Genomic DNA, 25,192 nt, shown 5'->3' with positions numbered 1-25,192 from the left:
AGAACAGGTACACGGCCAAAACCTCTTAAAATTTCTAGTACACATTCAGCTGTAAGATACTGCTCACACTTGTCAGCCAGAAGCAGCAAAAAAGAGACGAAACAAGAAGGGTCTGCTGCTGAGAGGCATCAAATCACTGGCAACTGCAAGTTGTCGGCTCATGTCCCAAGTACATGATGCTATAGCAGATGGGTGAATGAAATGTAATGACTGAAGATAAAAGACAGGTTGTGGTAGCACTTTAGGACCCACCATGTAACGTGAACTTCAGTTTCAGCGTAGTTAGGTCTTTAATATCTTTATCAAATCTTATGCGAAGGAAACACCTATTGCTTTATTTTCTTTACTCCAGCTGCTAAAGGAAGAAGACTTTTAAGATGTAATCTACTGCTCTGAGGTAACTGTAAATTATTAAAATAAAATTGGCAGGAGTAATTTTGGGACTTAATTTCAACAAGTTGTTCTGCTTCACTGGTATGGTTTCTCCATCACTCCCCTCTTCTGCCTCCCTCTGCTATGTCCCAAAAATAGAAATTACATAAAATCCTGACAGCCTGTTCTGTGAAACATAAAAATTGAGGTCTGAGCTCATTCTCTAAGATAACAGATTCATCAGCACTGCAGTGCTTCATTGGGTTCAGTGGAAAAACAGCACAGGACAAAAATGTTCTTTTTTCTAAGTAAGAAGATAGTAATAAGATTTATAAATGGACAACGCATCTCAGCAGCAGCATGTGAAACAAGTAGAAAACTTCAGATGTCATTAGGCCTAATATACTCAGAACCCGACACCATAAAAATAGTCATTTTAGGGAAGCATGGAATACTATTAAACATTTTGTTTTCTAGCTGCTGGCTGAAAAGCTTTTATTGTCCTAGATATTTTTCCATTATTTCATAAGGGACTGGAAATCTATACATAAGCATAAGAGAAAAAGGATTATGTTTTATTTAATCAGCTAAAATACTTTACATCATATGATTGTTCCTGCGAGGATCCCAATCCTGCAAAACCTGCGCAAATGTGCTCGAATTTGACATAGAAGTTCTGCTGCCTGGACCGGCGCTGTTCATGCAGCCATGATGGACAGCTTTTGCTGGACTGGAGTCAAGACACTCAGCACACTGTAGGCTGGATATAATTTATAAAATTGTGACTGCAATTTATTATTTTTTTAATCAAAAGAAAATGTTCCTTACTTTAGCTGGTGTTAGTATAAACTGAGTATTCCACAACTTTTCAGAGCTGATGTCAGACCACTGATGTTGGACTGGTGTGATACCAGTGCTGTGATCTTTTCATGGGCTAGCATGAATTTAAAATGTTTTTTCCAACATTATGAAAAGGCTTATTCTATTTTTACTCTCAATAACTTACTGTAATTATCTGTATGTTTTACAACCTAGAGGTGTCTTGCAGCTGAAGAAAACCAAATGTACTTCAGTATTTAAATATTAATTCATATTATTCACATTCAAAAATCAATTTTCAGATAAGTCAATTGAAATATGGAAAACATTTCCTAAAATTGAACTGATTTAAAAATTATTTTTATGAAAAATTACTTGTCATATAAACATGAGCCCTAAACATTCAAATGATACCTTAAGAATATATTTTTTGTTGCTTGTTTTAAAATTGAAGAATGCCCTAAGAACGTTCAGCAGTAAACTGTGAAGTAAACTGTGAAGTACAGACCTTTGGACCAGCACTGGTTAATGCCGATCTAGAAAGTGCCTTCATTCACAACAAGAAAACCTTACCCATTTTAAAAGGCAAGTGATTATTATATATTTATATGGAAATTCTGAATGCTTATAAATAAATCCATTAAAGAGGGATTTGCAGGTTTAGCTTTTCAGTGGAAAAGCTCCTGGGCCTCAGTGAGAGTTGAAGTCTCCTGTAAGATGTCTGTCTTCTGTGTTAGAGACAGAACATTTCATTCTAACATCAATAAAAGAACTAGAGCTGCATCCCAATTATGCTTGTCTTGAGCCCGCATACCAGCCTTCACTCATGTGAGTGATCTCTGTAGACCACTACTATTATTCACCTAAGTAAGTACTCTAAGGTTACAGTCTACATCTGTTTTCCTGTATTGGTATAATAGCATGATAAATCACAAATAATGTTAGATGAAAAGTCCACTTCTGTTTCTCATTCAGTGTAAAGTGCTACATTTCCTTAGTTTACAAAATGGCCATTGATAAATCCAGCTGAACTTCAATTGATGTTACAGTAGAAGCTAGTACTTCATTTTCACCATTATTTAACAAAAGATATTTCACATTCACAGTAGATTACAATGAAAAAAAGTTATTCTCTTTCCTACAGAAGACTAAAATATAAGATTTAGCTGCACTTCAAAAGCCATTTCTTGAAGTGGAGTGTCAGCCATAAAGTGGCAGGCAGGCTTCTTAAAGAAAAGAAGGACATTGTTTAATAAATACTTAGCGAGAGTGAATGAAATGTAACAGGTAGAAATAAATTTTGTGAGATGAGAATATTTCCTTGTAAATACTAGAACCAACTGTCAGTCCCCCTGAAGACAAGAAGAGTGTTTTTGCTGTTGACTTCATTGGAATAGGAATTTGGTTACTGAAGCTCAGGAATTGTATAATGGAGTGCAAGTGTCAAATCAAGCAAGGTAGTTACCCGGTGTTACCACTGCCTCAACCTGCTATCAATCCCTTCTCATACCCTATTGAGACTTTCTTCTACATTCATTCTTTGCCAAATTCCAGTATGTGAGTTCAGCAATTTTATTAGCCAGTGCATGACTAGTGCCAAGCCAAATTCACCCAGTAAAATCACAAACTAAGCCTTTTGCACTAAGCCTTTTGATGTTTTAAAATCAGACACTCCAGAGCCCTATCTGTTTCTGTGGTGACCCAAATGCTGTCAAACACGGCCAAAATGTTAGAGATGATATATACATGACAGTGTGTGTAAACTAATGGTTGTTATGTATTATATTGCTAAGAAATGGACTCTGTCTTGAGAAATGAAAATGGGACCTACAGATATTCAGAAAATGGCAGGATCAAGCCGTGTCTTATGTATTGTACAAACAACACTTATTTAAATGGACTGTGTAATTTCAGTCCTGATGGATATGTTATACGCAAGCAGCGTTGCAATCTCTGCAAACTCAATTAAACAAACAACCTATGATATCGTTTTAACAGAAAGATAAGCTCAATCTCTATAAATGTAATTTATCTCTGTGTCCGATGTGTCATCTCGCTCCTTTTATTCCAGTACTCTGTAAGTTCTGAAATCTCACCTCATCTGTACTGTCTCATGATAAAGTGACTGGACATACAGAATTACTTAGTTCCACTGTAATTTAAATCCCTTTATGTGAATTTTAGGCCTAAGGTTATGCGCTGAAAGTTTTTAACAACCCAAGCTTAAATGATTTTGGAAGAGTATCTTTTTTTGCAGCAGAGAGTAACATGTAAAAAAATCCCCTATACAACCACAACTCCAATCATCATGAAACAGATTTTTTTCCTTACACTTAAAATGGGTAAGTATATATCAGGATGTATTTAAAGGAATGCTTTGTAAATCAACACACCCCAAAGCCATTTAGAAAGTTTTAAACAATTTTGCTCTAAATGCAATGAACACTTCCATATAAAATACTACTCTAGCTGGATTGGGTTTAACAGTTGACATCCAAATCTTATTATCTTTAAATGTTAGTCCATATAAATTCCACTAAAATCTGACTGCAATTAACTCTTCAATCAGACTTAAAAACTACAAACAACCCCCCCTCCCCAAAACAAAGTTCCACATGTCAAAAATGGATGGTTATAGTCAATATCACATAGACCATTTAATAGGAGACAGAGTGTATCGTTCAACCATACAAGATGCGGTCTCTGTAAAAGTCAGTTAAGGGGAGCCATCACCTTCTTTTGCGTGGAGCATCGTTGTGCACAATTGTCACAGTTTGCCAAGTCACTCTCTTGACTGATAGAATAAAATATAGCCAGACTCTGAATTTTTTGATATATCAGAAGTCAGACCATAGAATTCTTCAATAGCTTGAGCATCTATTTTCTGCAAAATAAATAAAAAAAATTAATGTGCTGTTAGGTAAAAGAAATACCAAACATGGATTAAATGACCGTATAAACACAAAAGACAAATTCAGTTATTTGTTTCAGGGTAGCAATTAGAAAATTCTGTCTGCAATATAAGCAGTGAAAGGGTAATGTTCAGGGGCTAAGCCCTACTGGTCTCACTCATGGAAGTCAATAGGAAGTTTGTCTTGGCGAACCTAACTGAATTAGGCTTTTTCCAACAACAGACTTACTCCTTGGAATGCAGTAGTGAACACTGTTAAAACAGATAATTGTGACCATGTGACCCCATCTTTCTATACTCCTTGGAATGCAGTAGTGAACACTGTAAAACAGATAATTGTGACCCCATCTTTCTGAAATTTCCAGAAACCCTCTTCAAGACATGCCCCATCCAATGTCCCAGTGCTTACTTTCCTCCATTGGGTTTACTCCTGGGAAATCAGACTCGAGACCTCAGTTTTGCCAAGGTGCCACAATGACATAAAGGGTTTGCTTAGGAATGAATTGCAGAATGCTTAGACAGAATCTGTAATAGCTGTGGACCAGATCCTGCTCTAATTTACATTCAGACAAACCCAGATCAACTACAAAATCCAGGCTTTCTTGTAACTTCCCAATTGTTCAAAAATTAAAATTCTACAGCAATGCTAGCTTTACCCAGTCCAATTTTGCCAAGTGATATTGCCAAGGATTGCAACATAGTTCCTGGGTATTTCAGGTTTTAATGAATTAAATTTATTTTATTAGATATAGAAAACATTCCAAATTAAACCCTTGAAGTCTGATATTAAAAACCTTTGATGTTGCTCTGAAATAAAACAACCCCCTCTGACATTGACAGAGTAAGAACTACAGGATTAATAATTTTGTTTGCAATCTTACTTCCTAACAGATTTGAGCTAAATGTCACATTACAACCAAACTGTGGCTTTGCAGACTAGTAATCTATACCCAGATCTGCATCAGAATTTTAACCCCAAATAGAGAAGAGAACATAAACAAAAAAGTTGTGCTCATGACCTTCAGCATACTGACCTCTACAATGTCATCATCAAACAAGAGCCAAAATCCATGACTTTTCACAATAGTAATATAATGCCCCCGATTCGGTCCACTAGAAAGCAAAACAAAAACACAACCCCCAAAATATTAGAAGATACTATTGAGTCCGTTTTGATAAGTCACATTGCTATATGCAAGCAGACTGGATTATAACAAAATGTTATGAAGAACACGGTAAACCCACCCCTGGTGGTACAGTAGACATTTACTCCTTTCACCTTTTTACTGACTTGTTGCAAAGACTTCATCAACTGAAAGCTAAATGTGTTGTTTTCATCTGTGCCATGACCATTTGCAAATTAACCTATAGAATACTTAACAATTTGCTCGTGGCAGGCATCAACTATTGCAAATATTTTAAAAACATTATGAACAAAATTTAAGGGAGAAAATTGTTTGGTATCAACTGTGAATATTTAGCTATATACAGTCTTTGAGAAGAGGGAGAACAATCGTATTCCTAGAGCCCCAAGGATTTTTCTGTTTGTTTCATATTTGACAATACCCCATATGTGAGAAGCTTTATTAAAGCTATCATTTTCATTGCTTTGACAGGAGACCAAGGTGATAATGTTGTAAGGCCTACACGCTAGCAGCGTCTGGCCTTCACAGAGTCCTGGCTGCCAAGCTCTCTAAGTGGACTGGTGAAGGAGGAGACAGCTCCATTAATTTAAGCTAATCTTGTGACTTTTGGAGGCCTGATTTTTTAAACAAGTACAGATTTACAATGAGGGAAGGTGGCTAAGAGGTTCAGGCCAAGACACAGCCAAGTTGGTGCAGCAGCAGGGTTTATGTCCTCCCTCCCACTCTCCCCACATCGTCAGGCATGCCTCCGCCTTTGGCAAATGTCTGGCAATAGCTTGAGATATACATGAAGGTATCTTACCTTCCACAGTGAACAACAACAGCTACCAAGTCGTACATCCGATCTAAGTTGACAGCATCACCAGATGTGTTGAAGAGACGTAACTCCAGAGGAAATACTACACGATAAGACAGCTTAGTATACCTGTGCAATTGCTCCATATACTTGAATCTCTTGAGGTGTAAGGCAAGAATCATTGGCAGTTTTTTTACTCTCATCCTGTGAAACCATTAGAGTGCATATGGTAAAGAACTGACCAGTTCAAAGCCATTCTGTCTTTCCTTAATGAGTAAACATTTGCATTATAAAAGCACTTTGTAAGTAACAGTAGTCAACTAGCAGTAGCTTCTAGACTAAGACACATGTAATAGCTTTGAATCTGTCTGTAGGTTCTCTGGCCCACACAGAGAATGCAGCTGGGGTGTAAGGCTTCTAGGTATCTAAACACAATAAATATCAAGGAAGACATTTGTTAAAGCCCAGGAGGGACATGGTGAAATAGCCCGCTCTTCGCTTACCTTTTCTGTGCCTCTTGTTTACTGCAGCAAGTTTCACAATAGTATTTCTGTTCACTACATAATGTCTCTGTGTTACTGAAGTCTCTGCAAAGAAATACAATTATTAGTTCTTAAAGGATCTTAACACTTTTGCCCCACTTGGGCTGATAAACTGGAACCCTAAAAAACCACACAGGATGAAAACCTCTCTCCACTGAGTCCAGTTTTCTAAAACATCTAAAGCAACTGCACTGGGGTTTGCAAAGAGACTTAAGGTATTTGGCTGCTATGACAGCCCTGTATTACAAGTTGAGGCCCTCCATACGATACAGGTGGAGAGTCAGGTATCTCAAAATGGGACTTATATCCTGGTCTCTTACATGTCAAGGGGCTGCCTAGACTTGGGTGTAGTCTCTCAATCTATCCATTCCCTTTTTAAACTATTTGCAGAATGGAACAGCTTCAAGTGCACTTCTGTCATCCCCAAATAGCTCACATTTTATGGTGTTCTTCTGTAAGATAGGTTTGAATCCTCTTACACAAAAGAAATAAATTGAACTCCATTTTCTGCATCCTCTAACCTCTTGAACTGTCATCCAGAAGTTATTTGATTATACCTTCTCGTTGTCTAAAAAGGAAAGTGTCAGCTAGTATAGAAGATTTTGTACATCCTGATCAAGTAAATACACTTGGAAATGTTTCTGGATTAAGCTTTTGAAGTGAGAGAGGCAGAGGAAGGCTGGTTTGATAGTGTCTCTCAGTTGACGGAAAAGATTTGCCGGAAGTCACAGTGCTGATATGCTTTGGAACAGAATTTTAGGTACCTAAAAAAAACTTAATTGTAAAAAAAATGACAGTACTTTTTTGTCACCTCTAGTGTTACATTGAAGCTGAGCAGGTGTTTTGAGAACTGTAAATGCAGACATAAGCACCTATCTTCCACTTTAAGCACACAGGTTTTCTTGTGACTTTGGGCCTTAAATAGGTGTATCTGAAGTACAGAACTGTTCTGTTGATTGCACCTACATTGTACCTAATAGACTTCTGAGCTCCAGACAAATTCAGACCCATTCAGACCCAATAAACTCCATTCTATTATTGCAGTTCACACGAAAGGAAGCTGAAGCTGCACTGTCTGTAAGTTCAGCCTGCTCTCACAGTAGGCACCACCACAATCATCTTACAAAGGCAAAGGGAGTATTCTGGATGATTTTTTCTCCCTGGCATCATCACCACAGGGGTAGATGGGAGAGCTGAAGAATATAGATTGCCAGGGTATAGGTATTAGAAGTTATTTACATAACTTAATAAAAAGGGAGGATTTTCCATTTTCAAGTTTTAAGTTCCTTAAGGTTGACAGAGCATGACAGAGAGGCACTTCATATGACTGAATAATATTTATACTAACTAAGAATGCTTTTACTAGGTTTTTTATTTATATGGTCTTAAACAGTTTGATCAGAAAGTGCTGAAATTTAGGACAAAATACATCTCTTGAAAGATAAGTTGCAACAAAAACTTTGATAAGTGTAATTTTTTTATCTAAAAGAAAAATAAAGCATGATCACTTGAAATGATTTGCTTCAGTGGTAAACACTGATCTCAAATATCTGATTTCACATTTGAATTTAAAGACAAAATTAATTGAATTCAGCCAATTCCTCTGAAAAACATAGTAACCTTTCAGGGAATCATAAGTGAAGAGATGAAACTTTAGAAAAGATTAGAGACGGGTTGTATGTGCAGGGAAAATAATGCTGCAAGATTCAGTAGAATGTGATTGTGTAAGTTTTAGATCTTCATTTAAAGAAAGAGTCTGAAGTTTATTTTCAAAACCCAAAGTCTCAATTTAAAAAACAAACAAACAAACTTGTGGAATTTATTAGTTTCCTTCCCACCTCAAAATGAAACAATGGAAATAATATTTTTCTAACTTAAAAAAACATGTACAGATGCTAGAAATTTGATAGATACCAGTTCGTTCTATGCCAAGTCTCCCATGAAAATAGATAGATTCTAATAGATGTTGAACAGTTAGAAACAACAGATCATTGACTGGAGCTCACGCAAAGTCTACATGTACAAGAACTATAGGCTTGAGGAACTTTTCTCTATACCTGCAGAGCTAGTTTCAAGACATTTCTAACTCTTTCCTATTCCATTAACAGGCCAATCTGTATTCTGTTTATATGGTATTTTAACAGGAGAAAGGAATTTTTAAACACACCCACTCAAGATATACTAATTTATTGTTGCTTCCACAGTCCGTCTCTCTACAGCCTCTATGCTACAGTGTGAAAGATGCTTTCTATTGTTTATATTCATAAATAATACAAGTTTTCTGTTTTAAGAGATGAGAGAATTCTTAGTGGAATAAAAAAGCACAGGCAGACTAGTTAAAAGTCAGGATCAAATGGACTGGTAAACTTTGCAACTCCTAGTGGAAATAAAAATAATGGATATGTACTATATTTGTTATTAGACTTCTATGGCTTCAGGCCTGATTGTCTACCCTGTGGAGTTAGACTATGCCAGAGGCTTATATACTTTGGACCTCTTATGTACGCAAGGACCTTATCAATCTGAAAAGCTACAGAAATAACTAAAAAGAACATTCATCTGTAGTGGCAAAGAAATTCATTCTACTTAAATGTTATCTTGCACAGTTTTTCTCTAATTTACCTTTTCAATGCAGTAGCACTTAAAGCTGTAAAGACACAGCAAAGCAGTTGTTAAAAAAAAAGAAACAGCGAAGTTTCCAAAAAAAGTAATAACAACTTGGCCATTCCTATAACAGAAACCAGAAAAGCACTTTCATTTTGTTTAATAATGCATAATACCATAGAGCAATGAGAGGTAATCCATATTCTAACTGAATATAGGTTTTCTAAACAGAGGTAGACATGCTGCTAGTGTACAAGACAATCAGAATAGATGATAGGTGATGACCCTCTTCCTGTTTAACCTGTAAATAGCAGTCTGCACCTCCCACGCCAAGAAAAGAAAAACTGGGATTTTGCTTCCCTTTATTTCCAAAAGGAACAATGGGTGGACTTCAAAATGTGTGTCATGCTCTTCGAGTAAAGGCAGATACTATACTGAGATGTATAAACAAACTTTTAGGGCATCCATTCTTCTCAGGATTGTGTAGATCTCTGCTGGAATATTGTGCCTAATTTTAGGCAACTGCACTTCAGAAAGATAGATTTCAAGAGAGAGGTTCAGTCGGAGAGAAGGCCGAAGAGTAATGAACATGAGTAGAGATCTAGAGAAGATAGCCTGTGAAGGAAAGGTTGAATGACCTTAGGCTGTTTAACTTTTAAAAAAAAATGATGACATTCTTCCTGTATGTAAAAAAGGCTGCTGCTAAGAGGAAGGGGAGCTACCTCTGGTTTATGTCCAGAGTACACAGGGCAAGTAGAAATGGGCTTGAACTGAAACAAGGAAGATTCATGTTACACAGCGGGAAAAACTTGTTAGTAGTAAGAACAGGAAGGACTGGGATAGGCAGTTGAGCTACTACTGCTAAAAGATCTTTTGGAATGGGTTGGACAAGCATTCTGCCTGAGGTGGAGATAGGGGCTAACCTCTTGGGGTCCCTTTCAACTCCACCATTCACCTGCTGGTTGCAATAGTGCAGATGCAGTTCTTCCACATCGTAAGCTGCAGCCACTGGCTGTTCAGTGGTAGAAACACTATTGGTACTTTTACTGAAGTACTCTGTGCCTTTGCATAAAATGGGCTTTCCAAACAAAACATTTCCAGGAAGCTTAACAACTAAGAAATTAAATAAAAAATTGGAGAAAGTTGAAGGACAGATGGTAAATTATGTACAGCAGCAATTTCTAACAAGTTCACCAGAATAAGCTGTAAGAAAAAGTCAGTGCTCAGTCTCCAGTAACTGTATATCATAGAACCAAGTAACAATTCAGGTTAGAAAGGACCTCAGAAGATGCACACTTCAGCCTCCTTGCATGCCAGTGTGATTTCAAATTGACTTTGAACGCTATAGGGAAAGGTAACTAATGCTGACAAAAACAAGTTCAAAGTAGTGGCTACAATGAAGATCTTACTTAAAAGTGTGCGAACAAAAGCCTGTAGTACCAATACTGATTCAATTGTTGGTGACCAGGTTAGAAAGGACCTCAGAAGATGCACACTTCAGCCTCCTTGCATGCCAGTGTGATTTCAAATTGACTTTGAACGCTATAGGGAAAGGTAACTAATGCTGACAAAAACAAGTTCAAAGTAGTGGCTACAATGAAGATCTTACTTAAAAGTGTGCGAACAAAAGCCTGTAGTACCAATACTGGTTCAATTGTTGGTGACTATGAACAGACAAAGATACAATGGGGGAAAAAAGAAAACTATGCACTGCTTTCCAAAGCCGCTCTTCACTTTGCTCACCTTTTAAAATGAGGCTAGTTACTGCAGTGTGGACTACTTGAGGGCTAAGGACTGCTACAGTATCCTACAGGAGATTGAACAGAAGTTGAGAAGGAAAAAACTTACTGGATCTAGCACTTTAAAATGTAATGGAAGTTATTTAGTACAGTTGTGGTACCCACAGAGAAATCACTGCTTTCTGACTCAGGAAATGGTTAATACCTCATATACTTTCTCTTTCTGTAACTCTCAGCTTGGGGTGAGATGCCAGGGAACCCTTCCTAGGCGTTCCAGAATAACTGTTAAATGCAATTTCAAACTTGGTAGCAATTTTGGAGCTTGAAAGATTAATCTGTCCAATTGATAATCATTACCTTAGAGCAGCAACATATTCTCTTAAGTTTAGGTATCAGTTTGTTGTATCAATGCCAAAACTCCGGATATTATAAATCTCTCAGAATAATCATCCATGCAAGTCTGAAAATCTTGTTTAATAGTTAAGAGTATACTAGGAGCAGAACTGAAACTTAGAATAAAAGACTTCTCCCCTTAATTTTAGGATGAGACACAGAAAAACTTATATGGCAGAAAAGTAGACTTTTGAAATCTTTTGCCCTCTAGGGACTCTAGCACTCATTCTGCAAAGCACACACTTAACTTTTAATATGCACATAAGTCCTAATCAACAAAGCACTTGAGTAGAAGCTTAAAGATAAGCACGCTTAAATCCCTTTGAAGTCAATTATTATTCTGCAGCAATTCTTCCAGATGACAAGGCAATCAATTATTTTCCCCAAGAGATGATTTTTTTTCTCTTTCAAACACATAGATTGAAAGAGAAAGTGAATAAACCAAAATACATTAATGTCTATTTTGTCATTAGAGGAAACATCCAGTTTACAGTCTTTTCTTCTGCTTCGGAAAAGCTCAAAACCCAACGTTATTCTACTTCTCTTTTCTGTATCTACTAGACTTGGAAAATTGAGCAAGGTCAGACAGAACTATCTGCCAAAGAGATACACTCGTTTACCTTAGACAGTGTGTAATTGATGTGTTCTGCTCCACATCAACAGAAAGGTCAAGAAAATCTTCATCTTTGCTACTAACCTGTTGCAAAAAATATACACGTAAAACAGAGACTTAGTAAAATGCCATACATCTAAATGCTGTTTATATCTATGTGCAAATGCTAAAGATAGAGCAATTTCTGCAGAAATAAATTGCACAAAAATAATCCATTTCAATGCTTTTAAATTCTTTTTTCTAGTTCAGCGTGACTATATTTATTAGTAACTCTACCGATCCAGCTTTCATATCATTTAACTTCTGTCTGTTCCACTTATCCAAGCCCACCAACCATGGGCCAGTGACCGCAGTCTACTGTTCATTAAAGAAGGACCATCATCCCCTGTATTAGCTGACTGGTGCGTTACATATGTTACCTTGTTATGCAACACAGCCTAGTTTCTTATTTTACTGGAATTTTATTTACACTTTGTATAATATATTACACTATATAATCACAGTTTATGTCCTACATAATTATTTCCACTATTAAGGATGCAATGAAGATATCTTCCAAATAAGCATCTGTCAAGAAACGTCATATTTAACCATGTTATGTTTTCTCTCCAGTGAGCATTCAAAAGGCTGGCTTTGTATTTGGCTGACACAGCTGCATTTCCCCATTGAATACTGTTCCTGGTCAATAATTTTGATTAAAAATTTAAAAATTAAAGGTAAAAATGGCAAAGTGATAATATTTTGCAAAATCATTTCAATTTTAGAACAAGAGGAGAAAAAGTTTAATAAAGAGGTTTTATTTAAAAAAAGTAACCCCAAACATTTTCAGAATGATGGATCTTGATTTTTGCTTTGCAGATGATTTTTCGCTTAGTGTTTAATCTTGAAGATGAAGCAATGTAAAAAAAAAAAATCATCCAAACAGATAATTCTTGTAATACTTCAGCTGAGTGAAAAAGACTGCAGAATTACTTACTGCACATGAATTTAGCCTTATTCATAACAACCAATTCTGTTTATAAAATGCTGCATGAACACTCCATATTTTGCCTCCTATGACTGCATTTCCTTAGAATAATTAAATCAGATGATAGGATAGTGAAGTTCAAATCAAGAACTTCAGTGAGGGGTTGAATCCATTGTTCTGACACAAGTCCCTCGTGCTCGGATTTCTGCAATTCTATGGATGTGAAAGTTAGGTACTACTTTCAGCTCATCCTTGTGTTATGTCAGGGATCCTATAAACATGGTGAATGCAGCCCATATCAGTCCTGAATCCAGAGGAACACCTTCATCAGGATGAATTTTGATATTATCAAAGGTGTACAGAGGCATAACATACACCCAATTAAAATGAACAGCAGTTCTTCAAAGAAAAATCCTCCCTGAGACCTGATTCAACCCACGGGGGACAGGAAACCACAAAACTGGCAGCAATCAACTGCAGTATAAACATACAGCTAGAATTCGAAAGATAGAGCAACAAAGCTTCAGAGAACATTGTGTCTCTACGGCTGGAACTAGAGTTCTGTCAGACACACTACATAACAAGAAAGAGGTTAAATACTTGGAAAAGTCTTTGGCAAGTATAGTGTTTCATCTGAATACCACAAAGAAGCTAGGAATTTTGTTATTGATTTCAGCACATCAAATATTTACTGAAAGGGGAAGATGAGCTAGTTGGAGCTAGAATAATACAGACCAAACCTAAAGGTAGCTGGAAAACCAGATTCAAACTGCACTTTCTGTAAGTGAGAAAAAGAACTGCTAGAATCTGAATGACTTCATGCACTACATATGAATATTTTAGCAAAGGAACATCTTTTAATCCATTTTACTGTTTCCCAAAGATTTCAAGATACAATAATACAAGAAAAACAAACTGGAAAAGTATCCTGAGTAGTATACAGTGTTTCTGCATTCACAGGAAGCTACAGACAAGCCTTCCTACACCAGCAATACCTAGCACTATTTTTTCCGTAAAGCGTAGGCACTTTGAATTACAAATAGGGTATTGTGCAATTTTGCTGTTATCCAAGGACACATCCTGACTTCTGTACAGTTTGTCTGAGTAAACACTGGGTATTAATTTAGAATTAGGCTACAACCATTTAAAGGAGCTTGTCAGTTAAAAAATAATTCTACCCTTTCACTTATTTTAACTTGCTATTATCACTTGGGTTTTTGTAATTGAAATAGATTAAAGAATTAATTTTCAATATTTCTCTCATGTTTTCACTTATACAAGCTTGTTCCAAGCTTGGTCCAACCCCTTTTTTCATGTTGACTGTCACTGTATTTCTTTTTCCCCCTTCTCTGACCCAAATCCCTGGAGAAGTCTTATTTTCTTGGAGTACAGAGCTATGCTTTATGATTAAAAATATCAGAATATGCTCTTTTACACATCTGGTAGGACCTGGGTAGGGTTTATCTCATCTAACTTCAGCTGTCTAAAGTTAGGTATTTAACCTCAGCTTGCTGTCTGAAGATATCTTCTCCAGGCACCTTCTCCCATCTTAATGCAGATAAACTAAAGTTGCATTTTCTTTAAAGGAAGTCCTTGGTAGCAGTACTGGTCTGCTAATAAAAATAAATAATAATAATGCTAATAATAAAACCACATTATTCTTATGCCAGATCAGTTTGCTGGCCCAGTTCACAGCATTGCTGCACCAACAATTGCAACAGCTCAGTAACACAATGGAGCCAGGACAAGCTGTATGGAGCAGAATACCTGAAACTCCTAAAAACTTCCTGTTTCATGAAACAGCCTAGAGACAGATGGAGAGAGCTTCCTGCAGGAGCTCCTTTGCAATCTCCATCATCTACAGAAGGAGCTGAGAAAACTAGCTCATCCTTGACGCCAACGTTTTACAAAGCAAAGTTTAGGTGAGGTTAATTCCAACCTTTTTGGAAAGTCAGGGTCACTGTTCTCCCCAAAACAGATTTTATTCCTGTCTGTGTTACTCTTTCACATAGCAACCTCACAGAGAGAAAATTTTTTTTTTTATTATTCCTTTTCCCTTTAAGCAGGAGCACGTGATTGAAAACCACAGAAATCGGTAGGAGACTTACAATCAGGTTGCCTAACTAAAACTAATTTTTACTCATACTTCAAACATAACAGACTTCAAACTGACAGCATCCTCTAGAAAATATTAGGGAGATAAAAGAAAACATATGGTTTGTTAATAACAAACCCTCTGTATGCCGTCACGTTCTTAGGAGTGAATTAACACAAATTCATCTTAACATTTTACTTATTCATGGAATAATGATGTGAATATCTTCTCCCAAAGTTACAGTAATAAGGAAGGGTATTGATTAACTAGCAAGGATTTTAACTGTAGAGATATGTATTAGGACAGCAAGACTTGGCACAGATTAGCCAAGTAATGCTTAGAAAAATAGATTTTTAGAAAAGAATATACTCACTTCAAGAAGTAAAGTCTACAGGAATATCCACAATTCTCAGATGTCTGAAAAGATTCATATATTTATAGATATAAAATGTATCTATCTATTAATGGGCAACAACAACAACAAAAAAATCTATCCCAATGCTTACGGTTTCACAGTTCAAACATCTAGTTTCGTTAGTCAGTGTTCCCTGAAAAATCTCATGCACCCAGGTGAGTTCTTGTTTATTGTTCTCTTCAGCTTCATTCATGTTGCCATTTTTCAGTTTCCCATTTTGCTTTTCCTGTTTCTTCTCCTCCTGCAAAATGTCTGCGATGGTGTTGAGCAGGTAATTTAAAAACTCATGTGCATCCTGCTGCATGTAGTTGTCAAAGAGATCTGTGAAGAAGAGAGTCGAGATTTCTAAAGAGTCGAGATTTCTAAAGCTGAGTATATCCTTTCTTTCAAGAAAGCAAACTACGTTCATTATTTCTTTCCAAATACATGTGCTGGCCCTTGCTCAGCAAAATATTTAGAATCATGCCAAAGAAGAGCAGTTTTGCAGCCACACTGGCTTCAGTGAAGCTACTTTTGGGGAAGGCTTCATCTCACCTAACTTTAACTGTCTGAAAGGTTACGCTCTTCTTTGGAGTTGGTTGTGTAGGTTCCCACTACAGTCAATGAAGAAAGCAAGAGGGTGACTCATCCTAAATTAATTCCTTAGACTAGATGCCTAACTTTAGGCAGAACTGACTCCTACCCATATATTCCAAGTCCCTCAGACACTTAGGGACATCACAGAGTTTGGACAGTAAGACACACGGCTGGGGAAACTGAAGACATTGGATGCTGACACATACTAGTGTACTGTGTCTGGCTGGGATGGAGTTACCTTTCCTCATAGCAGCCCATACAGTGCTGTGCTTTGTACGTGTGACTAGAATGGTGTTGATAATGCACCAATGTTTTGGCTATTGCTGAGCAGTGCTCACACAGCATCAAGGCTGTCTCTCCAACACCACCCACTCCCCCGCCAAAGGCTGGTAGGCTGGGGTTTGGCAAGAGGTTGGGAGGGGACATAGCTGGGACAGCTGACCCAAACTGACCAAAGGGATATTCCATGCCGTGTGACTTCGTGTTCAGCAACAAAAGCTAAGAGAAAGGAAGGGGGGGGGGGGGGGCATTCATCATTAAGAAGTTTTTCTTCCGAAGCAACTCCTACACATGCCAAGGCCCTGCTTCCCAGGGAGTGGCTGGAAATCACCTACTGAGGCAGAGAATAAATCTCCTTTGGTTTTGCTTTGCTTCCACATGCGGTCTTTCCTTTTTTTTTATTAAACTGCCTTCATCTCAATGCATGAGATTTTTTCATCTTATTTTCTCCCCCTGTCCTTCTGAGGAGGGGAGTGAGACGCAGGCTTGGTGGGCACCTGGAAGCCAGCCAAGGTTAACCCACCACTAATAGTAATAATAACACCATCTAACAAAGCTCATTTTTCACACACAAATCTGATGAGCAAAGACTTTTCCTCTTCAATAAGAAATGCTTACAGGAGGAGAGGAGAATATCTCAGTGGTGATTTGGTACAGACTTCTCCAGTGAAGGTTTAATTTGCCTACCATGTTGAAGAAAAAAGAATCTGTGTCCCCAAGAAATGTGTATTTTTATCCCCCTGCTCCTGAAAAAACTCACGTGGATTTCCTCAGAAAATATTGCACAGATCCTTCAGCTTTGCAGTGTCTAGCCTGGACACATAGGCAGGTTAATACACACTGAGTCTGGCCCTAATTTAAAAAAGCTGAAAACATAAGATCCAGTCCCTAAAAGTGGTCCCCAACAGTGTGGGGGCATTTATCACTAGGTGACTCAGAGTTAACTTTGTCACACTTTCAAATGCCTGCTCTGGAATGAACATTCCACCCATTTATATGCTGTCACCAGCAAGCAATTTCTTCCAGGTGTTTGACTCGTACTTTGTCTCTTAATTCAAAGCTCCCCTGTTTCTAAGCATACCACCCACATTGATATGAATCCAGGCCAAAATGGAGCTGTGTGGCAGGCGTCCTTATTTCAAGATGTTCCTCATATCCCTTCGACAGAAATACTACAAGATTAGGCATATGCCGTTGCCAACCTAATGCTCAAAAAGGGCCTGATGCTTCATAAAGACTGTGCTCACCACTTCTAAGAACAAGAGCAGCAGTTGACATGTAGTCCACTGAACACCCCCCCACACATACAGTTACCTATCTTCCAGGGTGTTTTGGACTAGTGGTGCCTGTAGCACTCCTAGGTCACACAGTTTCTATACTGCCAGCTGCCCTCAATGTTTCTCTCTGCCATACTCCACAAAAAAAGAATTAAAAAATTACAGCAGTGTCATGCTATTCCCAGCCCTAGCTCACTGTACAGTGCAGTCTGTCCCACCATGCTGTGAAAACTTCATTAATTCATGCACCTCTGGGAACTTGCGAAACCTGGTATGGCTATTTCAAACATAATATCATGTACACAGATACTAAAATATTAATATCTAAACCCCAGAAAGTACTAAAAGCAATTTACAAATCTAACCTGAACATCCGATTAATATGACCACATTGCCCAATATTTATTTATATTTTCCTGATCAATGTATGGATGTCTAAGAGGATTCCAGTTTTACACTTACCGTTCTCTTTTCGTAACCTTGATATGAACTTCTTTGGTGGAATAACTCCAACTTTCTTCTTCTGAGTAGCAATACTGTGGAAAAGATCTGCCAGGCAAGTCAAGAGATTTTCTTTCTTTTTCTGTTGGGCCTTGTATGATAATACATTTTCCCGAAACGGCCGGCAAAAATACAATGCCTGCAGCACGGAGTTACAGTAGCAGGTGTTCCCAAACTGCCATGTAAAATGAAAAACAATCTTAATCCCTGTGCATCACAATAAAACTAGTTGTTTCATTCAACTTCTGGCTTCTGTGCCCCTGTCACATACCAGCCATTTTGCCATGCAGCTGCTGTAGGAATATATTTCCACACCCACCACTGACACTTCACAGAAAAAAAACTGGTGTTCTAAATTAACTAGGATACAAAGCAAAAGTTTCCACTTGCAAGAGACATTTATTGTAGTGGATCTCATTAAGCTTGTTTCCATATATTAATATACTCTTGCTGGCTTCGATCTTACTGCTCAGTAGCAGAATAACTAATGTTTTCAACAGAAAGAATTACTATATCTGTTTTATTTATATGGGAATAAACAAGCGATTAAACACCCTTCTTACTCATTCTCTCCTTAGTCAGATAAAAAAGCTCCTCCTAAGAGAGTTCCCAATGCAGACTGCTGTACCTAGGCTTGTACATACTTCATCACTTCCTCCCTCACATTTCATAGCTAAAATAGAGTTTTAACTTTCTTGAAGTATAAGTTCTAATCCCTGGAAACATTCATAGAACAGTAAACTGTTTTCTCTGGGGGTGTATGAAGCTATCTTCAAACATCTGATACAGTTTTGCAACCCACTTTGCCTAAAATTGGAACGTGAGCAGCACTTTTTCAAAAAAAGACAATCCTACCTTAGAACAGGATTGGGGGAGGAAAAAAAAAAAAGAAGAAACCAAAGTTCAAGTAACATCAAAGCCATAGTTCTGTATATGGTTTGCCTACTGAAAATGGTACTTACATTGACCAATCCGAAGTAGTGTTCATTGATTGGAAACTGCTCTGGGCCAATGTCTTTTTCCAGAGCAGAGGCATTGGTGCCCTATAAAAAAATAGGGAAGAAATTATTTAGAATATTAAGATTCTAAAATAAAGTTATGGACAGCATCAAGACAGAAACTCATTTTTTCCTTTCCTTTCCTGTCTTACTAATGGGCAAGCACGACAGTCGCATGAGCCAATAAAAATAGTTGCAGTTCTAGGTAGTGGAGCTGGCCTGATGTGGACACTCTAGTAATGACTGATTAGAAGTGAACAGATTACAACAATAGTGGTTCTCCCCACACCCACCTCCCCCTTATTTTTACTGTGTATGTGAACAGCTGGATCCCATTATCCTCTTGCCTCATAAAGATACTTGTTGATCTTAAGCAAAACCCTTAAAGTTATCTTGGATAAACCAGTTCCTAAATGTAAGGCAGGTTTTCTAAACATTACTGAAACTCCTCTGAATCCCTTCTAATTCAGCAGCAGCCTTTAACAATACTTGGGCTCCAGACTGGCACCCAGTCCTAGTAACAACATCACAAACGTTAAAAGCAAGTGTAATATATCTGCCATTTTGTCCTATTTAACATTAAAGAGAGCATAGGCCCAAGCACTGTTACATCTCTTAGTCAATGCCTCGGTGTGGCAAGTTATGTTCAGCTGTATCTTCACTCCAACAGCAAAGCTGCTTTCACAACTACTGGTCTGTGAAGTACAACCACTAATTTTGTATGTTACCTGTAGTTTTGCCATATTAAAATACCCATTTTTAAACAAGCTTAGATTACCAAGCAAGCAAGCAAGCTAGATTGCTGCCAAAGCAAATGTCATCACTCTTATCCACTCTGTAAGTCCCTGTAGGAGCTCACAAAAATTGCTGTATTTGGACAAGTATTCCCTACATACATTTATTCGAGACCTATCAGTTAGCCAATTTTTAATCTGCATGATAATTGCTTCACTGACATCATACATCTATTTCCTTACTGAGCATGCTCTGCACTGTGAAGCATGAATATATCATGCTTTAGAATTTCTGTCATACAAGAACAGCACAGTTGGTTGACTTTCATAAAACCATGTAAAATGCCAACACATAAACCATCTGAAAATTTTGGAAATTTCCTGTGTTCCTGAGGTTTGTTCAATATATCATTTGCTCATAGACTTCATCAGCTAAAATTTTCAAGGTTACTGGTAATCAAATGCAATAATTCTGGTGTCCCTTCCCCATCTTCTTCCCAAAGCCTGATGTGTGTTTCCTTACTGCACCTACCATCACCACTGCTTGCTATATTAGATTATTGTTTCATGTCAACTCATCAAAAGAAGATGGTTTTAGTGAACCGAATCAGTGGTGTGAAACTCAGCACAGGTGCTCTTTGAGAATTTGCAAGCCTGGAAAGTAAAACAGCTCCTTTGTGTTGGCAGCTTCCAGAAAAGCTCCAAAGATTTTGTATTTCACATCCCCTTATCAGATATCTTTCCAGTCTCTCCCTTTCTCTCACATACACATAGCTTATTGCTCAGACCAAGTGTATGTGATTTCCCAGACATTCCCTTTGAGACTAAAGCACTTTACCTGCACAAGGCTCCATGCAAAGCTTAAGGGATACGTTATATGGCCTCACCGGGCTCTGCTAAGCCTCAGTGAGAAACCTGGAAAAACGAATGATCTATACAAAGCAATTATTGGCTACCTTTCAACAGAGATGACAGTGTGATAATTATGTAAGTTCCATATGAAGATTAGTTTCTTTGCTTGGAAAGTCAGCCTTGCCAAAGATGTACAGATTCAGCAAAGCATTCGACTTCCCGAGAGGGAGGAAACTGATAGACATTTGCCTATCTGATATTAACTGTTACCCTCAAAGCCTTGTCTGATAAAAGAAAAACGTGACTACAGAAGATTAATGCAGCTTCTGAAGAAAACCGTCTTCATATTAATACTCATTGTACAGCATTCAGATCAAAGCAAAGGTTTTCTTCGATTACACTTCTAGCATTCAAATCAAGGTCCCTAATGTAAGAATGAAATGGGTGTTTTTCCAGTTTTGCAGGAAGTGTTTTCCACACTGAAAAAAATTCTCCCGCTAGAATTCATGGAAAATAATATCTCTAAAAAGTAACCTCCTACTCTTTCATAAACTACAGGTTAGTGTATGCTGTTAGACAACTAGAATGCAAGTCCTGTGCTAACTAGTGGCTCCTACATTACTCATTTGCCTTTCCTCCAGGGCCAGGGTTTCTTACTTCAGAGGATGCCAGATGGTTTGACAAATCCTTTCTAGCATTTAAATTGCCTTGTAAATATTGTGAGAAAGAACAAGAATCAGGATTTACCAAACAAAATTATCACTGAAAACCAAACAAATCCATTATGTGCACTAACTGATCTTCAGCTAAAAACTATACATTGCATGGAAATTTCCAAAGTACATGCTGTTGAAATAACATATGCTTAGTAACAGCTCGTCATAGACCTTTACCTTTCCAAAACCAGGCCTTGGCTGCTGCAAATACAAAATGAAGCACTGTGTGCTGGTTTCCCAATAAAACAGATAGGCTAAATTCAATCTTTGGGTAAGCTGACATAACTCCCATGGACTTCACTAGGAATTGTGCCTTCTTATATCAAGGGCAATTTCAGCCTGGTTTATTTTAAGGTCTCCAAAAAGATACTGTTAAATTCATAGAAAAGGAAGAGTAGAAAACGGGTAAGAAGCACAGAGGCCTAATACTTCAAAGCCGGATATATTTCTTACATAGCAAAAAAAAAATTTAGACAGACTGTTTAGTAAACTCAAACCATGCTACGTTGCATATATATTACATGTTTTGCATAGGAAGTCTCCTCAAGAAGCAGTTGACATGATGGCAGAAGAAATGACTGGAAATTTTTCCAACCAAGTATACCAGAAACTGTACACCCAAGCCAGGTTTAAACTGGAAAAAATGTGTTGTTAGAGACATGTTAAAGATGATTCAGAACTCGGTTTAAACCAACCATATCAAATGTAGAAAATGTGTCAGCCTATTGAGGTTGATCTACAGCAAAAATCAACCATGACTATTTAACATGGTTTTAAGCATGGGTGTGCTTGTTCCCACTTCCAGGCAAGTCATTTTGGTCACTTCTGCAGTGAAAACCTGCTTAAACATTTTTAATGCAATCCATTCTCTATGGTTTTATAAATGGTTTTGTACTTCAACTAGGAGAAATATCCTACCGCAGCTGAATCTATTGTAGTTTGATAAAAAACAGCAAGAGTGGCAATGCAGCCACAGAGCCTGAAATGAGGAGACACCACGTAAGTCAGTGAACTGGGATCTGGGACTATTAAATAAATTCATATCAGGATATAGAGACAATAAAGGAGACTGGCTCCTTCTTAAAAGAATACACTAATGAAGGAAATGCAACAGTGACTGTGGTGGCCAGACCTTATGAGAATGAGAACTAGGTCAATCTGGAAACTCCTACTATGTATTCTGTGGTGTTGGTGAACCTTGATTTCTCTGAAGTTTTACCACTTAATTCAACAATCAGTATTCACCCCTTATAAAATGGCAAAGACATACAGTTGGAGACATAGCCAAGCATGGGTCAATTCAGGCTAAGCCAAGATTTCTACCACAGCATCGCTCCAAAAACATTCTGGCCATATGACCTATATTTTTTCCTCTTGTTATTTTGCTCTAGGCCTTCCAATGGATAAGTCTGCCAGTTTTCTTTTCAGCTGAAATTTCTGATAATGTCGCTAAGAGTTTAATTTGTGCTTTGCATCACATGAAACAGATTAAGCAAAAAAACCTCCTGTTCCTTTGCACTTTAGCATGTAAACAAAATAACAGTGCAGGGGAAAAAAAAGACACCAGATTAGATCATTAAATCACATGTAGCAAAATAACCTAAATACAACTATTCTATAGAGGATGAGAAATGGAATAGAGCTAATACGAAAGATACTGCAAACAGAAGACAGCAAATCAGACTAGACTTTCTAGTGTGATAGAGCTATAAAAAATGGCACTAACTTTCTAGAAATATGCATGTGCTTAATTTAAAGTAAAGGAGTGCAGTAAAGAAATTAGGACATTTCATAAGTCACCTATGGAAAACCTATTAAACAAGTATCGCCAAATAAACAGAAACACAGTATGAGTAACAATCAAATAATAAAATACAAAACAAGAAATAACAAGAAATATCTTGTTCACAAGAAAATCTAAAAAATATAAGAAAAAAATTGAATTGTGAAAACAGAAATTTAACAAATATATAAAGAACAAAATCAATGAAGGAAGGTGGCTGGTCCATGACGAAGGGCTTCAGATCATATACAACTGTGAACTACGTTTTTTTTCTTAGTATTCAGGGAAAGGGAGAGCAATGTGCTAGAAATAGAGTTGTTTCCTGAAGGGAGAAACTGAAGACTTAAGACAAACTAAGGGTGACGTCTGGGCTGGTAAAAGAGAAATTAGAATAAAAATAGAAATGGCTTCAGGGCCAGGCAGCCTGAGTTTCAGGATTTTGGAAGGCACAGCATATGGGAGGGAAGGGAAAAAGAAGATAAAGAAAGATGTAGAAGGCCTCCTGGCCAACAAATGGCAGTGATGGATAACTCAAAAGAGAGGAAACAACTGTAAATAAAATCCAAACTTAGCTCCCAGAAGCAACACAAAGAAAATGAGAGTAAGAGAAGAGCAAGCGATATCACACCATGCAGTATAGATGCAATTGATTTCAATAGACACATCACCTGTCCTCGGTGTTGGACTTCAACTACCCTTAGGGACAACCTCAACTTTGAGAGAGGTATGGTGAGTAATTGGAATAGCTGAACCAGCCTTCTTCCAAACTCATAGATATTAAATGTCAAACCTGAAATGTTTCTGTAATTTTTAAAGTGTAAGTCCCACAAGATGGTTGAATTTAACCAGATTAGTTTTTTTTTCTTTCTGCAAAGAAATGTTTTATTGTTCCTCCAGCAGGAAGGGTCTTTGTTGCCACAAGATAAAAGAGGAAAGAGAAGATGCTATGAAAAACATAGGGGATCATAGTAAACTGTAAAAGGTTATTGACTGACCGAAAAACCACTGTGGACTCGTATTTTTAAAGGAAAGGTGATTTAAGACAATGTATCTAAATAAATTATTTTTGTGCATTTTTTCCAAAGGGTTTTCTGATCATTAAGGCAAATTATAAGAGCTTGAAAGGAGATGTCTAACTTGTTTTATGCTGGATGCACTAATCTCTAATCACCGATCTAAGTATTACATATACCATAAATAACTTCAGTTCTTTACTGTGTGGTTACCAAGAAATGGATAAAAACTGAGAGGCCTGAAATCCTGAACCACTTAAAATCTTGGACAAAGTGTTTAAGGCACTCAGTCTTATATAGCTTAAAAAACTTGGTTTTCTCAAAGCACAAAGCAACCAAGTACTGGAAGTGAGGTTCTAGTGAAGTGTTACAAGTTCAGTATCTAAATCCGTAAGTATTTTTTTTTAAATATTGACCTTAAAAGTTTCCATGATTAGACAACCTTTACCAAACTGCAACTCAGTATTCTCTCATGAGTCTGTCTCCATTCCCAGCTTAATTGTTCTTGGATTAGTGGCACTCAGGCTTTTGCTGGAACAAGTAGCAAAAACATATTTTTTTGGCCAGTTTCCTTCTTCAGAAGACATAACCTCAAGATGGCCCCACAAGTGAAAAAGAGACTGAGGTTTGCTTACAGACTATAATTTCTTCAATAATATTTTTGTCTGGGCTACCCGGACTGCATACATGGTGCCTCAGAGCATTATAAAGGCAAGGCAGCTTCTAGACTTCATCACAGCCGCACCAGCTGGAGTACTCTTTGATAAGCTGGAGACAGAAGAAAGGATATCTTCATTAAATTTTAATATGACATGAGTTATGAGGACTGCAGTTATGTTGCAGGACAGGTTTAGAATTCAAAATTATTTTTGACAGTCAATTTTTGACAATGTTTTTCTTTTAGAGAAATGCTCTGAAAACTGTTGAAATTCAGCTGAGACAAGTGCAAGATTCTGCACACGAAGAGAAGAATCGCCTGTACATGTACAGAATGGGAAACAGCTGACTAAGGTAGTAGTGCTAACCCCCCCCCCCCCCCAAACAAAAACAAA

General features: G+C 37.5%; 1 protein-coding gene across 1 annotated transcript in view; it reads right to left on the bottom strand.

The window, feature by feature from the left end:
* Window positions 1-3,828: 3,828 nt before the first annotated feature.
* Window positions 3,829-25,192, bottom strand: part of USP46 (ubiquitin specific peptidase 46) — a 27,424-nt gene continuing 6,060 nt past the window's right edge. Inside the window, exons 2-9 of the mRNA XM_009277419.1 lie at window positions 19,007-19,087; window positions 18,006-18,219; window positions 15,503-15,732; window positions 11,942-12,018; window positions 6,547-6,630; window positions 6,050-6,247; window positions 5,137-5,215; window positions 3,829-4,075 (exon numbers count right to left, since the gene is read on the bottom strand). Of these exons, the coding sequence (XP_009275694.1) occupies window positions 3,974-4,075; window positions 5,137-5,215; window positions 6,050-6,247; window positions 6,547-6,630; window positions 11,942-12,018; window positions 15,503-15,732; window positions 18,006-18,219; window positions 19,007-19,087 (1,065 nt within the window). The 3' untranslated portion in view covers window positions 3,829-3,973. The remainder of the gene's footprint in view (window positions 4,076-5,136; window positions 5,216-6,049; window positions 6,248-6,546; window positions 6,631-11,941; window positions 12,019-15,502; window positions 15,733-18,005; window positions 18,220-19,006; window positions 19,088-25,192) is intronic.

The sequence above is a fragment of the Aptenodytes forsteri genome, unplaced genomic scaffold (assembly GCF_000699145.1).
Source record: "Aptenodytes forsteri isolate BGI_AS27 unplaced genomic scaffold, ASM69914v1 Scaffold65, whole genome shotgun sequence".
NCBI classification, from domain to species: Eukaryota; Metazoa; Chordata; class Aves; order Sphenisciformes; family Spheniscidae; genus Aptenodytes; species Aptenodytes forsteri.
The sequence above is the reverse complement of the archived record's forward strand: the minus strand, read 5'-3'. Positions and strand labels throughout refer to the sequence as shown.